The 25,540-nt window shown below is 32.1% G+C and overlaps 1 protein-coding gene across 1 annotated transcript in view; it reads left to right on the top strand.

Annotated features, from left to right (window-relative positions):
- LOC129968534 (transmembrane protein 132E-like) overlaps positions 1-25,540 on the top strand; it is a 97,576-nt gene that overhangs the window by 46,840 nt on the left and 25,196 nt on the right. Inside the window, exon 2 of the mRNA XM_056082521.1 lies at positions 15,841-16,714. Coding sequence (XP_055938496.1) covers positions 15,841-16,714 — 874 coding nt within the window. The remainder of the gene's footprint in view (positions 1-15,840; positions 16,715-25,540) is intronic.

Raw genomic sequence — 25,540 nt, 5'->3', positions numbered from 1 at the left:
TAAATTTTCGTGGAATAAAATTTTTTCTTCCTTTTTTTTTTTTTTTTTTTATCTTTAATTTCGCAAACTTATGGTTTAGAAACAAGGATTTTTTATGAAAGTTTTGGTTACAATATATATAACTTTCATTTCAGAGATACGATGTTATTATAGTTGAGAAAAATAAAATATAAAAATATAATTATAGTTTAGAATGCGATATAATGGAATAAAGATGATTATAAAGAGAATAAAAATAATTTTGCCTACAAACATCAATTTTATTGGTTAAGTGATATATAGGAACTTTCTGTTATTAAAAATATGGAAGTCAAAGTAAAATCTTATAAGTTTGAAACATAGATATAAATATTCAAAATAAATCAAAATTTTAACCACATTTATAATGTATTTTAATTCTTAAGAGCTATGTATTTTTTTCCTTTCCATATTTATTCTAATTTTATATTGTCGTATTGTTTTTAGCGTCATATACTTTTAAGATTTTTGCATTGACTTCCAAAATTTTTATAAAAAATTATTTTCCTCATTTTAATAAACTAGTAAAAGTGTGCTTCTAAAACCTTATTATTTAATTTTATTTTTATCACCTCCTATTCTCGATCTTTAATATATCTTATAATTCATTATTATAATCATCATAGAATCCTGTTATATATCTTTCTCTACCTTATCAATCTATTTCAACACACATACACGAAATCCAAAATTATTATTTTATAAGGCAAAGCGAGATATTTTATTCCGTTAGAATTAAATATAATTCTATATAAAGAATCTCAGAAACGTATTGGGATGCTATGTGATTTCATTAAATTTAATTTCATATAAATATGATACGTAAACATGAAATGAAACAAAATAAATAAATTGTGCCAACTCAGATATCAAAATCATAAAGTAAATAAGAAAAAGAAATCAAATATAAATGTATTACAAAATGTGAGACAGTGGCCATCGAATTAAGAATATAATTATGAATTAGAGGTTAAAATCTTATTGGGTTACCATTACAGTTTATGTTTTCCCACAGACGATGCGGTGATATTACCAATTTAGTACTAAATAATGGGTCAATTTTGGCACATTTTTCAACCGGATGCTAAGCTTTGTGAGTGAAAAATCTAGTGCTCATTAATTTTTCTTTCAAATTATCCTAAATGTGTTTAATGAGATTAAAATCTAGATGTTGCGCAGGGTTTTAAACAATAGTTACATTGAAAAGTCAGTTTTTGGTCAAAATATCGAAAACACTTTTTTCAATAATCCTAATCTCTGAATAGCTTTCTTTATGAAATTTTACAATTTTGTTTATATATTCATTCTTTAGAATTATTGCATTGATTTTTATATTTTCATAATTTATATTTTAATATTATATTTAAACTAAAAGAAAACATTTTTCATAAATTTTTTAAATTTGGTAAAATTTTCTAGCAGAAAATCTCATAAATTCAAATCCATTGATTGCTTTTTGTTCAAATTTCGAATAACGTTTTCTCAATATGTTCTGTAATTCCTGAACTATAGAATAAGCTGCAGATAATAAATGTTCATTTATGATTTTGCAATTGTTTTAATCCTTCATATTGTGGGAAAAAAATCACGTTTTTTTATCAGTATCTCAAATATTTAAAGACTGGCTAAATATAAAATTTATTTCTTAATTCATGAATTGGGTAATGTATTTCTGATAGATTTTAAACAAGTAATTTGATAAAATTCTTAACTAGAAGAATTTTATTTGTTTCTCTTAAGAGAGGGGGGAGGGTATGCAAAAATTCATAAATATAATTGTTTTATAATTTTCTCAAAAGAATTCCTTCCAAACGTAATCGTATATCTTAGGACATGCAAATGTCAGTAGTATACTATTATTAAACCGATACAAATTAAAATGACTTGAAATGCAATGCTTATTTCAGTTCCGCTTTAGAAATATGTAATGGTATCTCTTAATATAATTTAAAACCTAATCAATTTTTTTTGTTTTTATCTTAATTCGCCCCATGTTAACTTTATTCTGAAATACTTATCGTATTTCCTGACCCTGTTCTCACTTTTTTATTTTATCAATTCTACACGCACTCTAGAAAACTGATGGCTTCTGCATTTCCCACCCTCAAACCAAAGGAATAAAAATCCCTAATACTTAAAGCATTCTTTTAAGATTCTTAAGATTCCCTTGCCTAAGCCGACACGTGGCAAAGAAATCCCTATCAGATCCTCATAGTAGAATTACTGAAGGGAAAAATTTATCTTTCCTTTGTTTTTGTGTCGCGATGTAGATTGACGCATTGCCTATTGCTTTTTATTTGTACAACCCCCCCCCCCGTGGCGAAATAAATCGAAGTAAAAATTTCAAAAGTTTCTTCTTTTCGGTCACGTATTTGCCAAAATTATGTTTACATATATTTGCTCATATGGTGAATATCTTGACGAACTGTTCTTCTTGTTCGTTTAATAACTCAAAACATATTCCAAGCTTACTCTTTCATTCTTTTCTATGAGTTAGCGTTTGATTCATTGAAATGAATTAATGCTTTTTTCTTTTCTTTCTTTAATCTGTAAAATCTTCTTGAGTCCTTTCAACCTTTGTACACTGATCCATTCAGCAACAACAAAGATGCGGGAAGAAAGAATGCGGCAAATGGATGGTTTGAATTTCTAAAGACCTTGAAGAATAAAAACCCTTTGAGAACGCGTCTTAAACTGCTTTCATGTCACATTTAATCTTTTATGGCTAAGCCTTAACTTCCCTTTGTACGGGGGAGAGGAGAGGTTCTTTAAGCATACATCTCGCCTTTATACCGTTGCTCTATAATACCTGGTTTATTATTCAGGTAACATCAAAAGAAAAATCTTCTATTATGTATCGTTTATAAAAAGAAAAAGAAAAAAAGATAAGAAAAGAAACATATACTATATACCGTTAGGTCCTCGGCTAACGGTCTTTTGAGACCTACTTTAAAAATGATGCATTTTTGTGACGTTGGATACCTGCCTACAATGGATCGAAGAACGGAGGAAGGAGGATTATAGAAGCAGCAGCAGAGGCCTGCCTAGAGTGGCGACTAGGGTTACCGTATTATCCTTTATAAAGTTTTATCAAAGAAAATTTAAAAATGCGTTCCTGTTCATAATTTTTCAGATTATTTTTTAATTTCTCTTACTCAAATAAAGAAAAGGAATTGTCAAAAAATTCAAAACTTACGGATTTAGTTGGATTTCCACGTTTCAAACCTTTCCCAAGTCCGGGAAATGTATTTTTGGAATTATGTCTGTCTGTGAATTTGATAGCGCTAAAATGCTTTTAGCTACATGGTCTTTACACCAAATTTGTAAATTTCTGTCTATTTCTTTTGAACGAAATCCATTCAGTGGAAGTTTGTCTAATAATATAGCTTAATACGGTAACTCCAAAACGAATAAAGGTTATTTGTATAAAATTTGGCACTTAGATTTCGCATCTAAAGTGCATATATATGTAATGATATTTTTAAATCTAATTTAAATCCTAATTAATTTCCTAATTTTTTTATCTTAATTTAATCCATATTTACTTAATTTTAAAATGTGCTCTTATTTCCTGATCCAATTCCACCTTTTTTATTTAATTAATTCTACACGCTCTCTAGAAAACTGTAAATTCAGCAAGTTCTCACTTTCCGAGTGAAGATCTAAAAATCCATAATGTTTGCTACATTCTTTTAAAGATACTTAAAATTCCCTTCCCTAAATCGACATATGCCAAAGAAATCCCTATCGAGATCTTATTATAAAATCACTAAAGGAGAAATTTCTGTCTTTTTTTTTTTTTTTTTTCAATTCCTACTAGTAGCTCACACTCTCTCTATATATATCTTGTTGAAATTCTTAATCGTTAATAGAATACTTTTTATTCCTCCACTCAAGTTCAAATACATTTTTTTAAACTTGTAGTGGATGACACTTGATGTTAATACAGTTTTTTTCCAAATATTAATTCATTATAAATTTGTCCAGTAATTTCTATTTGGTTGTCAAAGTCGCCAAATCCATTGCCATGTCACGAAATGGTCGCCAAGTTTGTCGCCAAGCTCTATTTTGCCACTTAATGTTGTAATTCTGTCATATGTATATACATATTTGTATTAATTGTAATTATTTAATAAAAAGTAACTAAAATAATAAAAAAAAATTGTTGACCTAAGTAGGAATTGACTTAAAATTTTTTTATATATATATATATTACTTGTTTTTTTTTTTTTTTCTTTTTTTTTTTTTACCCTCTTTTGCTTTTCTGGATTTGTATCGCGAAGTGAAAGGATGTCACTTTGAAAGGATGAAAGTTTTCATAATCACTTCTTGTTTATAAATTATGTCTCCCGGGAAGGAAAAAATCGAAGTTAAAAATTCAAGTGTCTTCTCTTCGGCCACGCATCTGCTAAAATATGTTTACATATATATGTGTCAAATTTGTGTAGATGTTGACTATCTGTCGATCTGTACTTTCGCGTGCATATGATAACTCAAAAACACAATGACTTAAATAAATGAAATTTGGTATGTGGTCTTGTGATTATAATTTTAATTATGTGTCAAATTCTAGTTTCAATTAATTGGGGAGAAAAAGTATTCAAAATGCACATATCAGTGTTCTGTTACCTGTGCATAAACCGCCAAAGAAAGCACTCTAATAGTCTCTTTCCTAACTATGGTCCATGAATGAATAGCATGCATTATTAATACATATTAGAGGAAATTTCAAGGAGCCATCCTCACTGGTTTTTCACATATATTACAGCACTGTCTTTATTTCTTATGCTATCGATTTGATTGGTGTTTTAATTTAATCTATGGCATAAAAAATTAATACTGCCATCGATGCTGAGAAGTCATCGTTGATCGATGTTGCTCTCGATTGGATCAATGTTTTGACATTATTTCGCATTCTTCGTTTAGTCAAATGCCGCCGATAAATGACAAAAATAATTTTCTTAAAATTATAATTCAATATATTGTGCAAAAATATGATTGGTACAGCTACGGCGAATAACATACTTCTGTTACAACCATTCACACATAACACCTCAATACACCACTGTCGGGCCGCTTAAGGCGATATATGATAAGATTATATAGATGACTTCCAAGGCAGGTGATTACTTATATATAAATGAGAATCCAAGTAATGATCATTGCTTAGGACGGGTGATTATTTATATCAAGGCGAATGATCGGATATAAAGGACACTGCTAAGGACGGTTGGTTGATTAAAATTAGGATATACCTAATTTAGTAATTAAGTTAGGTGAATGACGGTTTTTTTTTTAATTTACACTTTTTCGCTGTATTTTTTTTATTTGTTTATTTTTGTAGATGGTACTGCATAATACCTTTTTAAGATAGTGAAAATACTTTTTGAATAAAATTTTCACCTTAATTTATTTTTGATAATTCTGATGATTAGTTTAGTTTAGTTATATCTAGGGCTATTTTTGACGGACCACGCAATTTTGAACCGCGGTCAGATAACAAGGACGATACATGAGCTGGCACACCCGTCTCCACCCCACATCACACCAGCGGGAGGACGTTTGGCATGACAGATTTAACCTGCAACAGACCCCCTAACACGACAGTTCCTCGACGGAATCGGGTCTCGAACCTGAAGCCCTACGGCTCACAAGCCGAAACCTTACCACCAGACCGCCGCGGTCCCTGTTAATACTGATGAAAAAATGGCTCTAGATTTGTAATTATTCATTTGCTTTGTAAATTATAATTTGAGATTTACTAACTAAACATACGTATAAAGCACACACATGGACACATACACATATATGTGTAGTTTTGATTGTGATATTCTATTTTCGAAATTTTTTCTTGTTACTTGATATTTTCAATTAAATTTAATTCAAATTATTATGAATTTAAAAGAAAAAATTGTTTTAAAATTCTATAATCTTTATAATAATTGAAATGAAAATAATTCGGATTTTTGTACACTCATAAATAAGGCTTATTTTAACAAAAAGTATTTTTATTTATTTTAATTCACCTTATTTATTATTTATATTTATTTCTAGAGCTCACTCTACATTTAATAGAATAAATGTAATATAAGAAAAGCTAAATTATCTATCTTTAAGCCTCTATATTTTACTGCTATCGTTATCAAAAATATTGCTGTCTAAATGGTTAAGATTTAGTAAATAAATGACATTAAGTCACTTTTCGAAATAGAAAACTGGCTTCTTAATTCCCCTCCCCTCCTTGTGAAAAAATCGCTGCCCTTTCCCTTTGAGTTACAGTTATTTTAAATAGCAGAATATTCCTTTAACTCACCGCTACCTGCAAACGATTTTTTTATCCTATTTTTCTCAGAAGTTTGACTTGATTTGGTCATTCTGATCCAGCAGCCCTGAATGCGACTCTACTCACCAGAGAAGATGGGCGCCGTGTAGCAGAAAAATCAATGCATTCACGGTGACGTCACAGTTGTGAATCATTAATCTCCCCTTTTGGGGGCGCCTGGCCCGACTTCCCCTTCCTTCCAGGAACGGGCACAATGAAATTTTAGGAAGACACATTTCGTGGCAGTTTTGTAGCGGATGTAATAGACATTTATCGCACTGCACTGCCAGAGAGGGGAAATTGGAAGTTCCTAGGGTGTCCCAGGGACGTGGCGCTGAAATTAAATTGGAACGAAACATTGCTGGTATAGAACAATAGAACTTGGTTTCATGAGTACGGCGAGGTATCAGAAAAGTTTGAAATTAAAGTGTGTCGAAATGTGTTCTCTTAACAGCGTACAATAAATTTAACAGCACACTGCTCTGGTAACTTCGCTATGTATTCCGCACTAAAATTTTGTTTTAACGAATTTATTATCAGTAAATGCGTGGGTGAGATGAAAAACAATGAAGAAATTTTTCCCGCTTTACATGCTGACTGTTAAGAGTAAATGAAAAATGATGTACTCGTTATTTCTGTGAGGAACAGATTAGTTATTGATTGATATCAGATGTGGAAATACCCATATATGGAAAAACTTCAGTAACATTCTAACAAGAGCAATAGCATATGGATGCTTTTGCAGGTTTTTTATGTCTCGATTACAAATATATTTAAGTTAAGTGATTATTGAAAAATTGGGAGACTGATAAATTGGGAGAGAGGGACTTGACCCTATTAGCACAAGATATTTTTCGATGTCTCCACGATGGTGTCCGATATTCCGAATGCCGGCCAACATCATGTAGATATCGTAACAATGTTGTTGGGCATTTTGTGGTAATAGGGTCACTATATAGTTTGGCTACTTTTTGCTCCTTCATAACACGCGATTAAAGATATATTAATAATCAAAGTAGGAAAAAAAATGAGACGAATTTAACGCAATCATATTTATTTTAACCCTCTTATTTCTTCTCTATCCGCTTCAACTTTTCTCTTTTTCAGCAAATACACTTAGAAGATCGAAGATCAGTCGTCTGCTCATTAGAAATCTATAGTAACTCTTGTCCTGACTGCAATAACAGGTGTTTCAAATATATACTCTCCTTTGATTCCTGAATTTTGAATTGCTTCATCAGAAATAAGTTTACGCTATTGTTTGCCAATGGATTCTAAAACCCTCCGTGCTTTTGCGCTTGCGTTAGGATGGGTTTCATTCGACAAAATAGGGGTGAGAGGAAAGATGAAAAGAAGATATGTTTACATTTAATAATAAAGTAAATTCCAGAAATACGCACATTCTTCCGCGTCTTACCCCTTAGTGATAAGGAATCGTCAAAAAGTGGTCGTCTCAGGGTACTGAAACGAACAGTATATTGTACAGGGTGTCTATAAAAGAGCTCCGGGGTTTTAAGAATTCATATAGAGTTAATGATATGAGTTGATGAGATCAATTAATTTTTGAAGAAATCAGTAACTCATCAAATTTTATTCACACCAGTTTCAGTTTCTTTTTTTAATACCATGTAGTGTTACTCGTCATTGAATTGGCAGTAACATAGCAGATGCTCATTCCATAGTGCAATGCGGTGGCGACGCCCCAACAAGAGGCTCAGTGCTCCCGATCTACTTTCAGCAAGATGGAGCACCGCCTCACTTCAATTTGCGTGTACGGGAAGCATTCGATACTCGATTCTGCAACAAGTGGATTGGAAATTCAGGGTCTATTTCTTGGCCTCTAAGAAGCCCAGATCTGACTCCATCAGACTTTTCTGCTGGAGACATGTCAAGAATCTTGTTTACGCTGAGAAAATTCAGAATCTCAAGCAAAGGATAATCAGTTATGTGAGATCTACTAAATGGTAAAAATCTTAATATATTAATCTTCAAGTACATATGCAGAACATTAACCTAATTTTATGATTGAATTAAAAAATAGTGCATTAAAACCCCGGAGTTCTTTTATGGACACCCTGCATTTTAAAATGTAAAGTACGTTTGCGATAGAGTTATTTCCTAGCACAGACACAGAACTTTCTATTCCACATATATTTCATTATTCATTTAGCCCGCAATATACATATGTTTATGTATCTCATTGAAATTAACAATCTAGATTTCGCCTTCAGAACTAGTTCTGGGAATTCTACTTCATACAAAATTATATGTATCTTTCTAGATACATGACCGTAACTCGTACCCGTAATACATAAACGTTTTTAGACTTCATTGAAAAGAGATTTTATTTTTCCTTGAGATCCCAATACCGGAAATTGTCATACAAAATAATCTGCTCCTGTCTAAACAATAATAAAATCAAAGTTTTAACGTGCCAATGTTAACGAATCTCATTGAGATCGGAGAACTGGCAGGAGATTCTCTCTGTTATACATTTTGATCTGTACCTATCTAGACAATAATAAACTCGTTGTGTTTGATGCTTGAAGAAAATTGTTGGACAACGGTTAACAAACATCCCGTTGTTAAGTGCATTTCGGATGGATCGAGTTTCTTTTATGTTGTTCGAAGATGAATTTGACCTTCACGTTGCAAGCGTCCTGTTGCTTATTTCGGAGCACGTTTTATTGTTTTTTAATGAGGGGGATCACAATATTATGAGTCTTCAAAGTATGACTGCTTCCTTACAACCAGCTATTCTTTTTGAAATTTAATTCTTGGTGATGGAGTGTTAATTTCTTCCTTTGTTTTCAGAATCGTGGCTTATGTTTGTTTTTCACTATTAATTGGAGAGCCGAAATGGGTTTAATTTGGCTGTGAATTATGCATTTTTTTTCATAAATAATCTTTGAGCTTTTCTCATATGGTTATGTATAATGAATTCAATTTATGAGATATTATTGTGATATGAAACATTCGACTTCGAATGCCATCCAATCTTACGTAGATTTATATTTTGATGTAAAATGATGTTCTTTTCTTTTCTGTAAGATTAGAAATTGATTTCAAATTAAAGCCAAAATGTTATATGTTGCTTTTACACTAAAATTGTAACCCCAAGAGGGCATCATGAGCATGAGGATGACGAGTCATCTGAAAAGTTAGGAGGTTCTTTTTTTCTCTTCGGAACTACAGGAATGGTTTGGGGTTGACTTATCCCACTCCAGTGATGGAAAGTACCGTCAGTAGGAGAAATTGGGGCTCAAAAATGATCATTTAATTTACCCTGGATGCCTAGATTTGGCTGGAGTACCATCTTAATTATAATAAAACTGTATACATGTATATAATTTTGGATCATATTTTGTAAAGGGGGAAGGGCTATTCTTCCATGGTGCCCATTTAATCCTCGACAAATGGGCTCAATGAAATATACATTATATTAGGGAAGTATACGAAAATGTCTATTACTCATTATTTTTATTAGCTATTTAAATGATAAATCCTTTTTTAATGAACTAAAATTCTGATTTTTATTTTTACTCAACTGAATTTGTTTATAAACTAAACGATTTTAAAAAAGAAGTTTTTCCCCTTTTTTGTGAAAATATTATTTAACAGCAAAACGAGAACTTTATAAAATTCAGCAGATTTTGTTACATAGCATATACCACTGTAGAGAATCCATGAAAAAACAAAATTCATATCAATTGACTTGTATAGTTTTAAAATTCATAAGAGTCATTATATCATGATGATTTACATTGTAAATGATTGGAAGGCACTTATAACTTTGATTTGGCATTTGATGGGCATTTCTTAAACTTTGTATTAAGTGTTAATTTTGATGAAGGCATTACGTTTTTCATTTTTGAATCCATTGTGATTCTCGAAATTGGAACTAAGACGACGTGTCACGATACAATGTACAAGTGGTGTTCAAATGAAAAGGTACGAAACGACACTGTGGATATAAATGAAGACTTTATTAAAAGTATACACCATAGGTTTGAGCACAACGATCCCACTGATTAACGAGTCGAGACCCAGTCCTTCACAGATTCCTTGGGTTCGCCGTCCGAGTTGAAGCGCTTCCCTTTCAGATGTTTTTTCAGGGGACCAAACACATGAAAATCGCAAGACGACATGTCCGGGCTGTAGGGCGAATGATCGAGCTGTTCCCACTTGAACTTGGCCAGTTTTGCGTGTCTGACCCTGGAGACGTGTGGACGCGCGTTATCATGCAGCAGAAACGCACCCTCCGTGAGTAGCCCCGGTCATTTATTCTTGATGGAGTGTCTCACAGTACATATCGGAGTTAATGGTTCTTCTGTGCTCGAGGAATTCAAGGCCCTTGGACGGCGAATTCAAGGACGCTTTGAAGGACTAGGTCTCATCACAGCCATAGAAATTCTGGGAACAAGGAATCCTTCGGTTCGTTAATCAATGGGATCGTTGTTCTCAGGCCTATGTTTGTATACTTTGAATAGAGTCTGCATTTATATCCACAGTGTCGTTTCGTACGTTTTCATTTGAACACCCATTGTAAGACAATAAACAGTAAGTGTAGATGACATGTTTAGTTATGTTTGTTATGTGATCTTAATACTGCGGGAATTAATTACCATTAACTAAGAAAATACGAAACATAGTAACATATATAAAAATTAAGAACAGATAATTTTTTTAGTATGCGTATTTTGGCAAATTAAATATTTAAACATGTTGAACTTTATAATTGACATTACTTATAATTAATCAATGGTAATATATATATATATATATATATATATATATATATATATATATATATATATATATATATATATATATATATATATATATATATATAATTTAAATCCTAATTTTTATCTTAATTTAGCCCATATTACCTTCATACTAAAAATTTTCTCTTATTTCCTGGTCCGATTCTTACTTTTTATTTAATTAATTCTAAACGCTCTATAAAACTGCTGGTCTCAGAATTTCTCATCCTCCGAGTAAAGGGATTAAAATCTTTAATGCTGACGACATTTTTTCAAAGATAGCCTAAGCCGACACGTGTCAAAGGAATCCCTCCTAAAATCTCATAGTAAAATCATTGAAGGGAAAATTTGTGGTCTCTTCTGCTCTTATGTCGCCATATAGATGACGCATCTCTTATCGCTTTTTATCTGTATAAATTATGCCTCCGGAATAAAATAAATCGAAGTTAAAAATTTCTTCTACTCGGCCACGGAACTGTTGGCAAAAAAAAAAAAAAAAAAAGTATAATTTTAATGCTATATTTTATTTTCTCTCTATCATATGAATTACAAAACTTCGGAATTCTAATCTAAATTTATTCAGAATAAACTTTTATTTCGACAGCAAAACTCGAAGTACCAAAATCAGAAATAAAACAAAAACAACGCCAACGTATTTTCGACGAGAACCAACTGGTTTTTTCCCATATATACTGCAATATATGGATATGGAGAAGCTGCCATTACTAATGCAGTGGCAGCCACAAACTCTAGTCATAACAACAAAATAGAGATAAACATGTCTTCTGCGAAGGCAGGAGCAACAAAGCTTTTATTTTTACCTTCTTTCCACAGCAATTTGATTCTTCTGCCGCTCTCTGCGCCCCCTCCCCCTTCGAAAAGTGTTGACATAACGTCTCGGGCGGCTCAAATCTTACACCTGGTGTAGGGATACCATTACAAAGGGGCGAGTCTCTTTTTCTAGTTTGACAGTCATACTTTCTTCTGAGGGCAGAAACGCGGAAAGAGGGAAGAAAAATAATTGCTTTTGTCTTTCTGTCCAAGTTTGGATGCGTGTTGGAAAACGAAAGAAAGCATTTGAGTACTTTTGGTTGGCTAACAGCAAAGTTCTTAGTTTTCCAAAAAAATGTTCATTTTGTAAATTACATTTCATATTAAAAATAATTCGAAATTAATTACAATTAATAATGCCGAGCTTACACTCGACTATTTATACGATTAGCCAGTAGGCAGCGCATGCATAGAAAGGCTGAAAAATGCTATTCGGTCTATGACAAGTAATTGTCCTGTTGTACTATATTTTTCTCTTATTACATGCGTTTTAGAATATGGTGTGAAATAATTAATCACTTATCAAAGATTAATTCCAACATTTTTTGCTCTGATCTTTCTGATGCGAGGTGTTTTTTTTTTCTTTTTATTTACGATTTATTTTCTACAGTTTTCCTAAATTTAGATATGTTGTTTTTTTTAAAAATAATTTTACCATGTTTCTTTGTGTAAATATCTATCATTTTAATACGATACACAATGAAAAGAAAATTTCAGGGACGCCAAAACGGCAATTTATAGCCAAGCATGAAATGCCTGAAACTGTTTTATGAAATTATGGCAAACATAAATCAGTCCGTTTGTGCGCATGCGCTGTCTACTGGCCGTCTTATAACTGGTAAAGAGTAAACCTGGCATAATGCTTACTAATTAACTATTAATGTTTTCTAATTACTGGTGCTATTTTTGGTAAATTAATACAAATAAAAAATTTACTGAAAAAAAATGTGTTTTCAAAAATGGAAAATATATTTCAACGAAATGTTTCATTCTTTGTAACAGAAGCAAACTTTTGTTATTAAAACGGGGAGACAGAATTCAATTCTTCAGCTTGAGAAGAACGATTCTTAATTTTTGAATTGAAAAGCGTTTCGAATTTGACTTCAGCTATTTCCTTTTGTATAGCTGAAGACGAATGAACACTAAAAGTTCATTAAGCATTTCGGTGAAAGGATAGGAGCTTTTTCAAAAATATCATCAATCATATAAATCATCCGAAGTCAGGGTTGAATCCTTTATCCTCCGTGGCCTTTATTTATTTCTTCTACTTTCTTTTCTCAAATTTTTGAATAGAAATATTTTTTTTTTATAAATATAATAAGAAAATGTATGAAAATATTTCTAAAATAGTTTTTTTCTTTTCGAAAAGCTATACATATTAAAACTAATGATTTTTTTTCTAAAATTTTAATTACATATAGTAAAGGATATTTCAGATTTAAAAATTGCTTCGCTTAATTTTATCTAACATCTTTTGATCGCTTAATTTGATCTAACATATTGAAATTTCTTAAATGCAGAAATTTGAGTTATTTCTTTCATTTTGAAATAAATCTTTTGATTCCATTGAAATGAACACCTGTTATTCAATTATGCAGTTATACTAAATTTGTAAAAAATATTGAATTTTGATCATAATTATCGTTTTATCTTTAAAGTCATTATAATTAACTTTAAAGAGATTATTTCAAAATATCTTTTTATTATTTTTATTATTTTAATAATAACAAATAATGATAGTACTTTTAGCCATAAAATATTGAAAAAGAAATTTAGAATTGATTTTATTGTGACATCTTATTTAGGGACGAATAACTATACTCTGAATTATTTCTAACTTTCAGTTTGTTTGAGGTTTTATGGCGCAAGAGCCATGATTTTGACCATACTGCGCCAAACAATGGGTAAAATTATATCATTTAAAACAGTAATCGAATGGAATATGAAAGGCTAAAAAGTAAACAAGATTTAAATCAACGGATAAAACTTTATGGACTTTAAAAAAGCAAAAATTTGGACATGAGGTGTCTTATCAAGCAGGGAAGATAATGAAGGGCAAGACTTTTGAAAAATCTGTAAACGCTGAGCAATGAAATTTGGGCATTCTGACAAAATATGTTGAACAGACATTTGACAATGGCATCGTGAACATAGTGGTGGTTGTTCACCTAACAACAAATGAATATGAGTGAATCGAGTGTGTCCAATTCGTAATCGCGTTAAGACAGTATCCGCTTTTCTGTTCGCTAATGAGGGCTAGGGTTGCACATGGGGTTTGATAACATGAAGTTTTTTGTTTGTTTCCAGATCCCACTGTCTTTGCCAAATAGAATATAGAATCTAACTTTCAGTAGTAATTCCATAAATATATATGATTAAATATCAAAACTATTGGAAAAGGCAATTTTAAAATGTTTTTTATGGCAAAATTTAAGAAGCCATATATTGTAGATTAAGATTCAATTAACTGAACAAATTTATCTTTTTAAATAAAACATTATTAAAAGATTTCTCAATTTCAAATCAAAAACATAATAAATAAATTTGTTAATTAATTATTGGAATACATAAAATTAATATAAATAAAACAGAAATGTAAGATTTGCTAACATACATCTCTTTGCACTGAAGGGCTAAATATAATTATAACCAGATATAGCATGAGCTTATAATGTAATATATGTTAAATATATTTTTAAAATCTTTCATATTAGTTTGGTGAAGGGGAAAAAAACAAACAAAAAAATTACAAACCTACCCTGGTTCATTAGAAATAAAAACATATTAAAAGATCTTGAACTTACAACAATAGAAGAGCATTTTAAAAAATTAGCCATCAAATACTACCAAAAACTTGATAGCAATAGCAATGCAGCAATAAAAGAAATACCCGTGTACGACCCCAAAAGTAACAGAAACAGGAGAAGACCTCGGACGCTACTCCATTAAGAGACCCACCCCCGCACCTCGTCAGCAAGAAAGTCCCCTGCCATTGTCCAATGCATCTGTATTAGTACATAGATATTAGTAACGTTAGGTAAAATGATATTATTTAATAATTAATAAATATTTTTTATCATTATTATTTTTATTTATTTTTTTAATTTTAATTTTTTTTCCTTTATTTTTATTTATTTTTTAATATATTCCTCATAATTAAAATTTCAATAATACAGCTTTAAAATTACGTTCAACATATATTCTCTGTTACTTATCCATCAAATTAGCTGAATAGAAGATGAAAGGTCATCGAGCCTAGGAGTTTCTCAAAAACCCCATATCATTGGTCATTGGAAGGGGGAAAAAAGAAAAAGCTAGTGGAGTTTCTTTCTTTCTTTTCTTTCTTTCTTTTTTTTTTAACGAAGAATGGCAACTGAATGAACGCTTAGCACAATTTCTAGCATTATCATTATCTACACACCTTACATTACTGCATTTAATTTTTTCAGCTTTTATGCCAACATCTATTTTCAATTATTGTTGTTTTTTTATAATAATTATTGTATCAGTTTAATTTATACGTTTCTGTAATATTATACCAACTTAATAAAATTCCATACTATCGGAAAGCGATGACTTTTTATGAAAATTTAAATCAAAAATTTTATAAACAAAGATATTCATTTTTCACATAAACACTATGCAAATAACTGATAACGTTTACTTACTTTATATCAACATAATTGAGATCATTTTGTAAATGAGAATTGAATTAAAAAAATATTAGAATTTTATATATAAATGAATTAGCAAGCAATGATTGAGACTGACAAGAGCTGCTTTGGAGATTACAACCACTTTTAACAATGTACCTTCAGACTTGATAGTTTTTCATATATAAGCTTTTTGAATGTAAAGTTTCGATATTTATTTAAATTTCTCACACCTTATTTCCCCTTTCAGTGGGCTATGGCAAAGTGGACCTCACTCTGGACGGACGAGACACTGGATTCTTCCTACAGACCAAAGACGCGGATGACAGGATCTCTGCCACATCCGACGACGAGGAAGAAATCCATCGTTTCACCCTCCTCCATTCGAACATTCCCACTACTCTTCGGTCGCAGTTTGGCCCATTTGTCGCCAAGCAGATCGTCCACCCCGCTACAGTCTACCCAAAAAACAATGACACAAGCTCAGGTGACGCCAGAATCGAGTCTATGATTGAGTACTCAGGAGATGTGACAGCTCGGCTTGTAACACGAGAAGTCAGGAGAGACAGGCCCGTCTTGAGGGTTCTGTTCCACAGTGCCAGGGCTTCGGATCCAAAACGAAGACCTGCAGGTGTGCCAGCCGCTGAAGATGCTACAGAGGGTGGTAAATTGTTATCTGCAGATTCCTTGTGTGTGGTTCTGTATGTTCACAATCGTGACCAACACTTGATGGCGGCTTGCAGTCCTAGCGAAAGCCGCGATGGGGTGTGCCTGGCACAAGCCACCCTACCCGTCTCCTGGTGGCCTCCTTTAGAATCTCCGGCATGGAAGAGCCCTAAAACCCAAAAGACTTGGGTTCGGGTCGAATATGCTGTGCTCCAAAGTGGTTCCTTCGAGTGTTCAGATCCTGCTGCTTTGCCGGTGTCGGTGCCAGCAGGCTTGCCTAGTGTGTATTTGGATGAGGTTCCTTTGTCTGTTAACCACGGCAGTTACGAAGAAGTGAAGAGTGATGATGTGGTTCGTATACTTGTGCCACAAGGTCCAGTCTACCCCAAGTCCAAAGTTTATGTCCCTGTATATCTTCAGCCGAATCCTATATATCCACCATACGTGTTTGTAATTAGGTAAGTCTGTTTTGTATTTTTGCATACATTTTCATAAGTGAAAAAGTATTGATATAACCTCATAAGTTTGGAAAGAAACTCTTAATTCCGTATGTAAATTTAATTCTATATGTAATTCTTAATTCTATAAGTAAATTTAATTCTATTTGTAAGTTTAATGAAATACGAAAGAGAAACTGAATTAATTTGTAAGAAAAATACCTCTCTGGAAAGATGGCCCTTCAAAATGATATATGAAAAGAATTTATAATCTTTCCGCTATACTTTTATATTTTATGTTACTCCCTTGAAATATTGCTTAAAATATGAATTGCGGCATCTATTTGTCTAATATTTTTTAAAACTGAATTATATATTTATTATGTAGAAATAATTTATGTTTACACTTTTTCATCATCTAAGGTAATTTTCGTTTATATTTTCCTAGCCTCCTGTACAATTTTATATAATACATTTCTTTTAACACATTTTTGTCAACTCACTTCATTGTTTGTCTCTTCGGTACAAATTTTTCAATCGATTTTAAATTAACTTCCCGATGTGCTAGAGACTTGGAAAATTTTAATCATAGCTCAGAACTGGATGGCAATGCAACTCGTTGTCTTGACTATTCGGTACAAATGTTGGTATCGAGTACAGCTCATCAGTAAGTTAGTTTGAATTCTATTTCAAAATTTTACACATACAAGACTAAACAGCAGAAAGTAATTATTTAAATATTTTTTTAATATACTATGTTTTAGAACGAAAATTATAAATTAATTTGTAGATTCATACAGATTCTGAATTTTTCATTATTAGTCTGAATTTTGTGATTAAAAATTCACAATCGCAAATTTTCAAGATAATCGGCATGTAGTTATAAATCTAAAAGGAGCTACGATAAATTGTTTTATACTTTTAAATCTGTTTTAATTTTTCTAAATTTTATCATTGGCTTATTTCATGTGGGCTAGGATTTTATTATATATTCTGTATGTTTATGGAATTGGAATAAGAGTTAACTGAATTGAACCAGACGAGTTGTGAAAGCCAAATTATCTTGTTAAAATACGAGTAACTTGCAAAATAAATAAATAAATAAAATAAAAAAAAGACTATGTTGAATTAAAAAAAAGGATACATTTAAATAATAGGTTAAATGTAATCAGTCAATGATATAAGACCTTTTCAATGATTGTCTTCAGTTAATGAAAATTCGAAGTTTCGATACAAGGACATGCACAGTTGATGTAGAAAAAAATAATAATAAATGATTTTGAAGTAGTTTGGTAAAAAAAAAAAAAGAAAAAATGCATGGAATTTTTTGTGGCACATATAAAACAATTTTTATGTGCTCTGACACATTACTCTGTATTATTGAAGCAATCATGACCTCTGCCAGTTATTTTGATTTCCTTTATTCGAAAAGAAAAAAGTATGAAATGAAAATAAAGGCTTGAATTTTAGAATGCCTAGAGTTCTTTTTTTGCTAACGATAATTAAAGATTTAGAACCAGCTGTAAGTTATCTAATCAGTTCGAGTTCAAAGCACTCTAAAGAAGCCATTCCATTCATTTATTTTTAAACAGTTATTGAGAACTAATTGGGAAGAAGTGGAGAACTATTTGTAATATCAAATATAATTATTATAATTACAAATTAGATCACAGTTTCTTTTATTTCTACTGTTTTCTTATAGGCATTCACTTTTCAGATTGTATTATAGTCAGGAAATTAGAATAGAAATTAAAAGTATTTTTTTTTTAAGATTTCATACTGGAAATCAATTAATAAGATCTTGCATTTCTTGATTCACAAGATTGCTACGTGGGTGGATATATCTTTAAGAGAAGCTAAACGGCAACGGTTTTCCATGCAGAATTCTCTTCCACTTCTCTATTCGAGGACCTAAAAGACATGGTCGTTAGAACATAAAACTCTTGATTTTAAAGCAAATCAAATAACGAAATAAAAATAAACATAAACTAAAACAGACATTATATTATAAAGGTAAAAAATAACTTAATTATTTATGTTGATGGATTTGAATTTGCGAAACTAATGCACATAAAATCAGTAATATATATATAAAGATAATATGATTTTATATATATAAAATAAACACGTCTACTGACGCATGCGCAAAAACCCGAAAGTTTTCCGTATCCGAGAATGAACCGTAAACATGAAGATCAAAGGAAGGAAAAAATCATCCTACCAACTCAACAGCATGATACACTAAAACATCATTAATTGCCTTCATACATAATATGTTTCTGTTGTTACTTATGGCACTTGCCACGGGGAAACCCGCTGTTCGAAGACAGCCGATTTAAGCCTAACGGGGAGAGCTTCTTGTTTCAATCGTAGAGCCAACTAGGGCCCAGAGTATGACTGAACTACACACACGTCACAACCCTTTTTACGGGGCTTCATTCTCGCATTTCATTCACAGATCGTAATTTAGACCTGAATCAGAGAACGATCATCTCTGATCCAGTACCCACAGTGGAATTACTCTCGACATGGAGGACTTTGTGACCACGACAGATCTATACGCGCGTCAGCCACCTAGCACGCGGGGAATCTTTGCCCGGCGGGGTTCGAACTCGCAACCTGAGGGACGCGAAGCCAACGCTTTACCAACCAAGCTATCCCGGCCTTCATGTATTTCTAAACTCATGGAGGGAATTTTAGGATATTTTATTCAGAAGCAAATCACTTTACTATAGAACTATGGGGTTCAAAATTCAAAGGAAGGATACTATAGATGATACTGATCCAATGAAAAATAAAAGAAAAGAATGGATATAATAGTAAAAATAAAATTTTCACATTTCGTTGAATAATATATACAATAGTTCCTTTTTATGAATAATAGCATTATAGATCATATGCAAGCTGACAGATATGACGATGGCAAGTTGGCTTAAGTATTTTTAGCGGAATTGTGATGAGCGAGGATAGAACCTGAGACCTTGTGGTTCGCAGTCCAGGATACAAAACCAGGAAACATAACCAGGATACAAAAGCATATGCTCATGTAGTGTCGTTGTTAACTGTCTTATATGCTATTCACCACATGTTCAAAGAACTTTCCGTTCAAAGTTATGCATGCTTAGTATTATGTTGTTAAAGTAACTGTGTTGTTTGACCATTGAAAATTGGTGTTCCTTTTAACCTGTGTTGTTTACTTTTATCTAGAATTTCCCTTTTTATTTAATTTAGTCTTAAAGAGTTCTCTTATAATGGCCACTCTCTTTGTCTTTGGGACATTTTGCATAAAATTGTTTGTTTCTATTTTCTATCTTACACTTAACGTTTGTCCCATGGCTTTAATGTACATATATCGTTGAGAAGCTGCAAATACTGCTTCTCAGTGTAGTTAATCTCATAATAAGGAAGATAAATTTATTGATATTTTAATGGATTTTGAGTGAATCACAGATCAAGAACCCTAGATCTTTGTGTCCGATTTGGTGGCAGAAATGAAGATTCTAAGTTATTCAAGAATTTTAATGTTACATCTAGTGGGAGCGAAGATCCAAGATCCTTCTAGAGAATTTTAAAGATTTATTAGATCTAGGATTTATTTTTAATGTGTAACAGTTTTAATAAATAATACAAAATTAATAAATGAACATTAAGTAATTTTATTGAATAATGATAATTATAATCACAAAATTTTCAATAATTTCTATATTAATAAAGTGTTTTTAATAAAAAAAAACTGTAAATAGTATTTCAAACATCACAATTATACAAAAAAAAAAAAAAAAGTTCTAATGAACAGTAAAATTTACAATTAATGTGTTCAAATTATAAAAAAAAGTGAGAAAACTTTTGACTGCTATTTATTGAATAAATGACACTCCAGTGAATTCCTTAAGTGAGTGAAGGGCCTTAAAAATTATCCACTTTAAAATTATCCACATTATTGAGGAAATGAGATGGAGAACACTTAATTAATGAAAGCAAGGAAAGAAATAACTTTTAGTGTGGACTTATTTGAATTATAGATAATACTTTGTGAAATATTCAAGGGGCTGAAGAAAAATTTGCCAAATTTCTCTATATTAAAATACCTGTACACCCATTTTTTTTTTGTAGAAAATATCAATCAAATTTGAATTATAGATAATATTTTGTGAAATATTCAAGGGGCTGAAGAAAAATTTGCCGAATTTCTCTATATTAAAATACTTGTACACACATTTTTCTTGTAGAAAATATCAATGAAATCCACAAAACTTTTAAACGACAACAACACATCAAAGAAAGCATCTTGAAACTCTTGAGAAACATCGCTGTTATACCCACTTACTGAGAAGATTACAGCGTATTAAATAACTTGTGGGGGAGCATTTTTTTCCCTCTGTGTCACTGCAATCCCATAACGTTCACGTCAGCTAATTGCCGTGTAAAAGAGAAGACTACATCGCGGTTGCAGTGTCAATTCACTTTTGCTTCCCGTTGTTTGGGGGGAAAGAAAGGGATGTCTAGGGTCTCCCCTCTGAGACAAAGACCAAAATAGGCAGACGATTATCTTCGAAGAGAAGCTCACTTCTACCAGCAGATGTTTCACATGTGACCCTGCTGTTAGCTGCTGTACAACGGCCTCTGTGTGTGTTTGGGAAAACGCAGCCATTATTGACTTTTTTTTTATTTGTTTTCCTACATTAAATTGAGCAGGTGTGTGGTAAGGTCCTCCCCAGACGTTATTTTAACTGCGGACCGCCGACCTTTCTTTACACCTTTCGAACAAGCATACATATTCATTTCGTTCAGATAGTTCAGCTGCTTTCGTTTGCAATAATAAACTGGAAATTGAGGGAGATAAAAAGAAAAGAAAGAAAGCGATAGTAAAAGATTCAGGTTACCCATCTTCGATTTGTTCTTTCATTTGCAAGTTAAGTATGAATACATTACCATTTGTTTTTTCTCGTGCGAATCCTTTATTCACTTATTTCGGATTCAATAGCACTTGTGACCAAACTTAAATCTTTTGAAGGAGGATAAAATAACTAAATTAAAAAAAAAGACGTAAGTAAAGTTTCGAATTAATTACTAAATCGGTTGACTTTATTTTGATGTATAAAACAAAGACTTTTCAAAAGTGTGAACTGCGAAACAAAATTAAAAGAAAATAAATCAGGACAATTGTTTCTCGCATATTCGCCAATAAAGGTCTATCTCATCACCATGTTCGCTTAAAATTGTGTATCTTGTTCAAAACAAATGCTCAGTTGCAGAATTGTATGCTTTTTCAGTATAATACAGAAAATTAGAACTTCATCATTAATTGCATGCCTTTGCTTTATGAGAATTACGAAAGATCGATCTTTGACGTGAATCTAAGAGATTGCATTCAATCTATCTTACAATATTGGACAATTAATCACTAATATGAGGTAAAAACACAAGTACCAGGAAACAGAATATGTATTTTGGATGCTTTTTTAAATCAAAGTTTGGCTTCGAATTACAATTCTAGTCAAAAGATCTCGTATCAGATTTCATTTATATAAGTGTTGTTGTGTTTAAATTCATATGAAAGTACAGACAGATAGACGATCAACACTTTGACAGATATTTCAGAATTCGAAAGGATCCGATGCTAAAACTGTGAAATAAATTTTATTTATCTAAGTTGGTATGTTTATGAATTATTGTGTTTACATACATTACAAGAACATAGACAGACAGATGGTTAATTACTTAACTTCCAAAAATGTATCTTTGGGATTGAGTGTTTAAAGTTTGCAATGTTCCGCTTTCGTTCTCTCTCTGTCTCTCTCTCTTTTTTTATTTATTTTGCCTTGAATTTTCGCTAGTGAAGAACTTATATTGTATTTCTCTCTAATGGCCATGGCTCAGATTCGCTAAAAATAATATTTGAAGAATAAATTCATCTTAAATAAGCTCCAACTTTAAAAATAAACAGATTTATTTCTTTTCGTCGCTTCATTTTCTTCAAGATGACCATCACAGAGCGCCATTTTTCTTTGATTATATAATATATTTATACTAACACAAAAATGACACGCTTTAGCGAAACAGTTTTCTAGAACATGGTGACATGAATAATTGACATGAAATATGTCTCGGATTATGAAAAAACCCCAGAATAATTGACACTAAGACTTAATTTTTAAAAAATTTGGAATTGATGCATACTGAACAATATTCACAAATATATAGGCTAAAACATTAAAAAACGAATTAAAAAAATCTTCCAGAGGCAAAACACTTTAGAGGAAATCATTATCATGGGAGATGCTATTACTACTTCTAAACATCGATCATGCGCACTCTACTGACTTGATGATTTAGTTGTTATAAATATGACATGAAAAATAGTTGAAAAACATATTTTAACTGTCAATTAAAAAGGCAACACTATAAAAAACCCAAATATATAAATAAAAATAAAAAGAAGGGTAAGAAACCTAAACGTACCAATCTTATGTACACAGGATAACAGCCTTCAAATAATATCAATTCAAAACAATGAAAACAGATTTAGAACAGACAGAAGTTACTTGAAAATGAATGGATAAATATTAAAAAAAAGTGTTGAAATGTATAACAAAATATTTTGTACCAATTGCATGTAACTGCTATAAATTGCTTCATATCTAAAGTATATTACCTATTAAATTTAGAACCAAATCCGCAAAATAGTTTACCATGTGTCATTCTGTACTTTTACCAGTATCTAAACACAATAATTCAAAAATGCAATGATTTAAATACATGAAATTTGATTTGTGATTTTGTAACTGCAATTGTAGTTATGTGACAAATTTTCGTTTCAATTGATCATGAAATAGGTGTACAAAAATCACATTCGTTGTTCATGTGCTTGCCTATTGATCGCCAAAGAGCATGTGCTATTAGTTTCTTTTTTAACTTTTGCTCGCCAATCGCATGCGATTAGTAATGCACAAGCTCATTTTTTGAAAAGTATGGGAGAGTGTTTCGGGGAAACCGCTTTCGATGTTTTAGTCTTGTAACCATTTAAAATTTATTCCTAAGCCAAAATCGCCTTAATTTATCTGCATGAGCATGATTTTCTTTACCTCCCCTCCAACCCCCGGGGGCACCTCGAAATGAGGATGATATGCTTCTGGTATGGTAGTTAGATCTCACCACTCTGGAGGGTACACAAAAAGGTGGTGGATCTGGCTCCTCCCATCGATGACGGAACGTACTTCCTTCGGGAAGGGTTGTACCGTGGCCGGTGATGTCCCTTAGGACTCAACCACAGTTCCTGACAGTGTTGCTGTTGCGGCGGTAAGGTCATTTCGTTATCCGTGTGCCTTCGAACGGGTCGGAGAGTCAATGATATGACTTACCCCCCCCCCCCTCTTCAACCGTCTTAAATTCAGTTAATCCTGCAATGCTGCTTTAACCACTTAACTGTTTTATTTTCTTTACTATCTAATAAGATGACACCTTCTGTTTTGGGACTATTTTCTTATTTTGATTCAAATGGAAATCCATTGAATACTTGATTTATCTATGTATTCGAAGTAATATTAATATTGAATTATAATCATGAATGGTTTATTTTTTGCTTACAACTATCAAAATTCGATAAATCGATGCACGTATGGCACTCGGGCAAAACAGTTAAGCAGTTAAGAAAGCACACAAAACATGTTTGTTTGCCAACGGATTCTAAAACCCTTCGCGCTTTTGCGCATGCGTGAAGATGAGTTTATTTCGACAAAATAGGGGTAAGAAGAAAGATGAAAGGAGGATATGTTTACAATTAACAATAAAGTAAATTGAGGGAATACAAACATCCTTTTGCATCTCACCCCTTAGTGAGCTAGAATCGTCGGAAAATGGTCGTCTCAGAATACTAAAACGAACAGTATGTATCAAATCTGCGTGTAAATGTGTGTGTGTAAGTAGTTGATTCAAAATTTAAAAAATCTTGATAGAGAATAGTATGTATTATATTGGAAGTATTTTATTCGATAAAAACTGTTAAGAGTGCGAGGGGGGGGATTAATTGTGTGTTTGTGTGATTTTTCAGTTTTTGCAGTTGTTAGGGAGACGCATATATTTATTTCCCCCTCTGGATACTTCATTTCCTCCAAGCTATTAGCTACTCATTTTTCCTCTTTCTCTCCATTTGCGAAGGATGATTGATTTTTAGCTTTGAAATTGGACTTTTAAGATATAATAATGTACTAATTATTAACAAATTCCGTTGTTTATTTTGTTTGTTTCTTATGGCACTTGCCACTGACAAGCCCGCTGTTACGAAGACAGCGATTTAAGCCTGAGGGGGAACGTCTCTTATTTTTTATAGCAGCGCCAACTAGGGCCAAGAGTACGACTTTGCCATTCACGCATCATTCATTCGCTTGCACAACCCCTTTTTACAGGAGGGCACATTCACACATCTCACAGATAGAACAACAGAAGAACAACCATGCCCAAACCGGGACTCGAACCCGGGACGCCCAGATCACGGGGAAGACGCGCTACCCCTATGCCAGGACGCCGGCAACAAATTCTGTAATCTGCATTTCGATAGAATCAACAAATTCTCGAATAGAAAAAGCAAATTTGAGAAGGGGTGGGGGGTATGATAATTTTCTAAAATTATTGAAGAATGCCGTTGGTATCTACATACACCATTTCCTCATTATAGTACAAATCGTATCTCTCAGCCAGCTACAAACCATCCAGTAAGACTACACATGCGCAGAAACTGTATAGTAGCAAGTACTTGTCCCGTCGAGACAAGCAATTTATCTGTTTCTGCGCATGTGTGATTTAGTGGAATTTTATCACTGGCTGAGCGTAAACCACCTTAAGATGCAT

This window comes from Argiope bruennichi, chromosome 5 (assembly GCF_947563725.1).
Source record: "Argiope bruennichi chromosome 5, qqArgBrue1.1, whole genome shotgun sequence".
Classification (NCBI taxonomy): Eukaryota; Metazoa; Arthropoda; class Arachnida; order Araneae; family Araneidae; genus Argiope; species Argiope bruennichi.
Note: the sequence above shows the minus strand (reverse complement) of the source record. Positions and strands in the feature narration are given on the sequence as shown.